The 4,711-nt window shown below is 33.4% G+C and overlaps 1 protein-coding gene across 1 annotated transcript; it reads left to right on the forward strand.

The window, feature by feature from the left end:
• The first annotated feature begins 3,451 nt into the window (after positions 1-3,451).
• LOC129494177 (olfactory receptor 1440-like) lies at positions 3,452-4,409 on the forward strand. The gene is given in 2 exon segments (XM_055300933.1): positions 3,452-4,201; positions 4,203-4,409. Coding segments are annotated over 2 exon segments (957 nt in total).
• Positions 4,410-4,711: the final 302 nt, after the last annotated feature.

A 4,711-nucleotide genomic window follows, 5' to 3' on the forward strand; every position in this document is an offset into this window, starting at 1 on the left:
ATATGATGCAAGCAGAGGCCTAATGAGCACCTGGCTCTCTTGGAACCGTGCAATCACACTTAAAAGAATCTAGGATTCTCTCATGTGGAGAGAGAATCTCAGCTTCTCTCAGTCATTTAAACCATTACAAGCGAAACCCAAAACAAGTAAATGAGGGCATCTTAGACCATCCAGCCACATCCAAGCCGCCAGAAGAATGCAGCCACAACTGGGATCCAGCTAAGTCAGTAGACAAACTATTTAGTCAACCAAGAAAAACAAGAGAAATGATAAATTATTTAAGCCAGTGTTTGGTTTGTTACATAGCCATACATAACTGATATGTTAGGTGTTAAATATTAAAAATATTTTTTTTTGGTCAAAAGCACAGGCTAAGGTCTTGTGGAAAAACACATGAAAGTAAAATAAGAACAGTGAAATTCTTACTCTACCAGAAAAATATAGGTGCAGTGGGAGTTTAGAAGAAGGAATTCAAATTTAAAATACGGAAAGCTTTTGAGAGTAATGCTTTCCTTTATACATTGTATATTTTTCTGTTCATACTAAATCACCTATTTTCTTTGCCTGCCTTTCTAAAAATGTACAAAGAGCTATAATGAATTGTCCCAGGAGCCATTTGAAATACTTATTTAATCTTCCTTCACCTGCTTCCCAAATGATAGTCTTACTTGGTGCCTTGCAGATGTTAGATATTCAGTGAACATCAAATTATTTTCTGAGCCACAGAGAAACATTCTCTGTACCTCATAAATAGCAATTTAATTTGAGCTTTATTATTAAAGAGAAATAAACATAAAACATTTAGCTCATGGGATATAAAATTTTGCTTGGGAAATATAACATTTTATTAAGGGAGAAAGGTAGAAAGCAAGAACAGAAGAATGACTGTTTCTTGGTACCATGTACTGTTCCCTTGGGTTGTAAACATATTAATAATTTATTACTGCTGTTTGTTTGTTCTACAAAAATTTACAAATGGTGTTTACATGTAGAGCAACCTCTCACCTGCCTTTATTTTCAAGCTTCTAAGTCTATTTTTACATAAGTTTTATTTTTGCATGGGATTCTTAAAACATGTCTGCAGTTAATTTCCATAGTAAAATATTCCAGAAGAATGGTAAGTTTGTGCCTTCAAGGTTCAGTATGTTTACTGTTCTTGATGTCCTCCCTTTGCATTATAGGTGATAAGATTGCAAGGGCTGCTGGGTCAGCCCACCCATTTCATATTACTGAAGAAAAGTAAGACAGCAGCATTTATTCTGTTATTTTGTGCCCCCCCCCCTTTTTTTTCTAATCATGGCCAATGATCTGGATTGTTCTATGTTTGGTCTTGAATGAACAATGGGAAGTAAAAAACAACAACAAAAGGAAAAAAAGTAAAAATAACTTTAGGAATCAATGTAAGGTATTATCTCTGTTTTCCAGTATTATAACCTTTTCCTACTACTGAGTGTTTTATTCATCATCTTTATCTAAATACTTTATTTCACTTTCCCTTATCAGTAATTAGAAAAAATATATTGTAATATATATTTTACTATTTCTGTCTAGTTATTAAAAAAACTTGTTAGTTGAAATATGTCAATGATATAAAAGGATAAAAACAAGTCAACTTCACTTTCATTATAGGAAAGTATTTCCTATAATTTCAGAAATAATCTTATGATTTCAGGATGGCCAAGTCACATGTACTCTCAAAACAGACATGACAAAATATCAGAGGAATACCACAGCAGCTAGTGTTTCCAAAGAAATCTTTCCTAAGTTTCTTGAAACATAAATTCATTATGAATTTAGCTGATGGAATCTTTCTATTTCTACTGAAGGTATTATAAGCATATAAACCTATGATTCAGATCTTACTATAGAAACATAGTATGGAACTTATGACCTCATCAGGGACACTGATAGATAATATTGAGTCAGGACAATTTTCCCTTCCAGGTAGTTAAATAATCTTCTTCTCTGGGTATTTAAAATCAGGTTAATAATGTCACAGAATAATGGATACTTTTCTTTGTGTTTTTGTGCCACAATTACTGCTCTCCTCAAGGATAATAGAGTCCCTGTAATACAAAGAGAATTGCCACAATGATCTCATTTTACACATGGGGAAACTGAAGACACAGAAAAGTCATAGAAATGTAGGGAAAGAGCTTTGAATCTCATGTTTATACCACTAGAGCCAGGTATTTTGGTCATTGGGTAGTTTTAATATTATTTATAAGAACTTTTAGCATTATCTCTTCTATAACTTAATTCAACAGCTTAGTAAAAAGAAAACTTATATCTCCTCAAATTAATGTAATAATTAAATGCAATAAAATACAATTTTATTTGAATGATTTTATCATAGAGATCTTCTAAGACATAATTATGAGAACCATCAAAACAAACTCAGAGTGAAAAAGTGAGGGAACTTTTTTCTTACCAGTTATCAAATTGTTCTGTGATTTATTAACAAAATATGATTATAAGTAATTAGAAAATGTATTGGAGTGGACAGATGGCACATGGACTGATAGATTAAAAATTGAGCAGAAGAGGGAATCTATAAAAAAATTTCATCATAAAGGTGACTTTAATCAATGCACAAATCATTCAATTAATTGTACTGAAACAAGTGGCAATCAGTTTAGGAAGACAAAACCACAGCATCTCAGATTTATGCCTCATATACAGTAAAATATTGTAGAAAATTTAAATGTAAATATAAAAATACAAAAGAACAAAAAGAAAATACAGGAAAAAGTATTTTGGAGTTGTTCAAAGAAATCTCTTTTAGTATAAAACCGAAGCCAAGAACCCTATCACAGAAGATTGACTATCAAAGCATAAAAGTAATCTATATAGCAAAATACAACATAAACAATGTTGTTAATAATAAACTTGGAAAAGAATTAGCAATATGTATGAGGGAGAAAGTTACCATCCTTGTATAAGCTCCTACAAATCAATAATGAACAGCCAACTAGACAAATAGGCAAAAAATATATATATGAGCTGATTTGTAAATGCAAAATTAAAAACAATGAAATAATTTTTTCATCTAAGATTACCAAGGACTAAAGTTAAATAATTATGGATAGTGTTTACAATAGAATGGCTAGGGATATTGTCATAAAATCATAAAATCATAAAATATTGTCATAAAATCATAAAATACTTGTGTAAATTGGCACCAACTTTTGGAAACAATTGGCAACATTGTGTGTGTATGTATGTATAGAAATATTTGCAAGAATGTATTCCAAACCACTAAGAGTAGTTGCAAAGTGGATTCTCCAATGGTTTTTTAAAATAATTTTTTATGTGACAAAAAGTTGTGTTGACTGTGGATAACTTTTTGTTCAAATCATGAAACCATATTGAAAACAAGTTAGTTTTGTAATATTAAAATAGCCAATCATTAACCAGGAAACTTTCTGCAGATTGAAGATACTTCAAGACAATGGCTGGAGGAAGAAACAATACAATAGTCATCAGATTCATCCTTTTGGGATTCTCAGATTATCCCAAGCTTAAGATTCTTCTCTTTGCAGGATTCTTGGGTTCTTATGTCTTGACAGTGGCCTGGAACCTGGGGCTCATCATCTTGATTAAGATAGACCCTTATCTACATACACCCATGTACTTCTTCCTCAGCAACTTATCCTTCTTAGATTTTTGCTATGTTACCTCCACAACCCCGAAAATGCTCTCAGACTTCTTCCAGAAGCCTAAATCCATCTCCTTTCTGGGATGCACTATGCAGTACTTCTTCTTCTCTAGCCTGGGTCTGACTGAGTGCTGTCTCCTGGCAGCCATGGCTTATGATCGATATGCTGCTATTTGTAATCCTCTGCTCTACACTGCCACCATGTCACCCCCATTCTGTGTACAGATAATGGTTGGAGCCTATATAACTGGTCTCTTCGGTTCATTGATCCAACTGTGTGCTTTACTTCAGCTCAATTTCTGTGGGCCAAATGTTATCAACCATTTCTTCTGTGACCTGCCTCAATTATTAGTCCTATCATGCTCTGAAACCTTCTTCCTAAAAGTCATGAAGTTTGTGATAGCAGTGATTTTTGGTGTGATATCTGTCTTTGTCATCATGATATCTTATGGTTATATTGTTGCGACCATTCTGAAGATAAGCTCTGTTGAAGGCAGGTCCAAGGCTTTCAACACCTGTACTTCTCACTTGACAGCAGTGATCTGTTTTTTTTGGATCAGGACTCTTTGTCTATATGCACCCCAGCACTGGCAATTCTGTGGGCAAGGACAAGATAGCGTCAGTCTTCTATACAGTGGTGATCCCCATGTTGAATCCTTTAATTTACAGTCTGAGGAACAAGGAAATCAAAGATGCCCTTAAGAGGTGTAAGAAGAGAGCCGTTTTCCCATTGTTACAGCTAAAGTTCTAGTAGGCAAAAATAAATAAATAAATAAATAAATAAATAAATAAATAAATAAATATCTAGTAGGCTAGTGGCTCTGGTGTTTGGAAGTTTCTAGACTATGCAAGGGAAATGCATTTAACTTTATTCAACCCTACTGATGCTCTGGCAGGATTGCAAGTGAGTCAACCTATCTAAATCCAGTACTGGCTCAATGTAATGCAAATCCTATGGCTTCTTTGAACCTTGACAGTTAGCTTTTCTCTTTTGTTTTTAAAGATTTAATTTATTTATTCATGACAGAGAGAGAGACAGAGACAGAGACAGAG

Source organism: Nyctereutes procyonoides, unplaced genomic scaffold, assembly GCF_905146905.1.
Source record: "Nyctereutes procyonoides isolate TBG_1078 unplaced genomic scaffold, NYPRO_anot_genome, whole genome shotgun sequence".
Taxonomy (NCBI): Eukaryota; Metazoa; Chordata; class Mammalia; order Carnivora; family Canidae; genus Nyctereutes; species Nyctereutes procyonoides.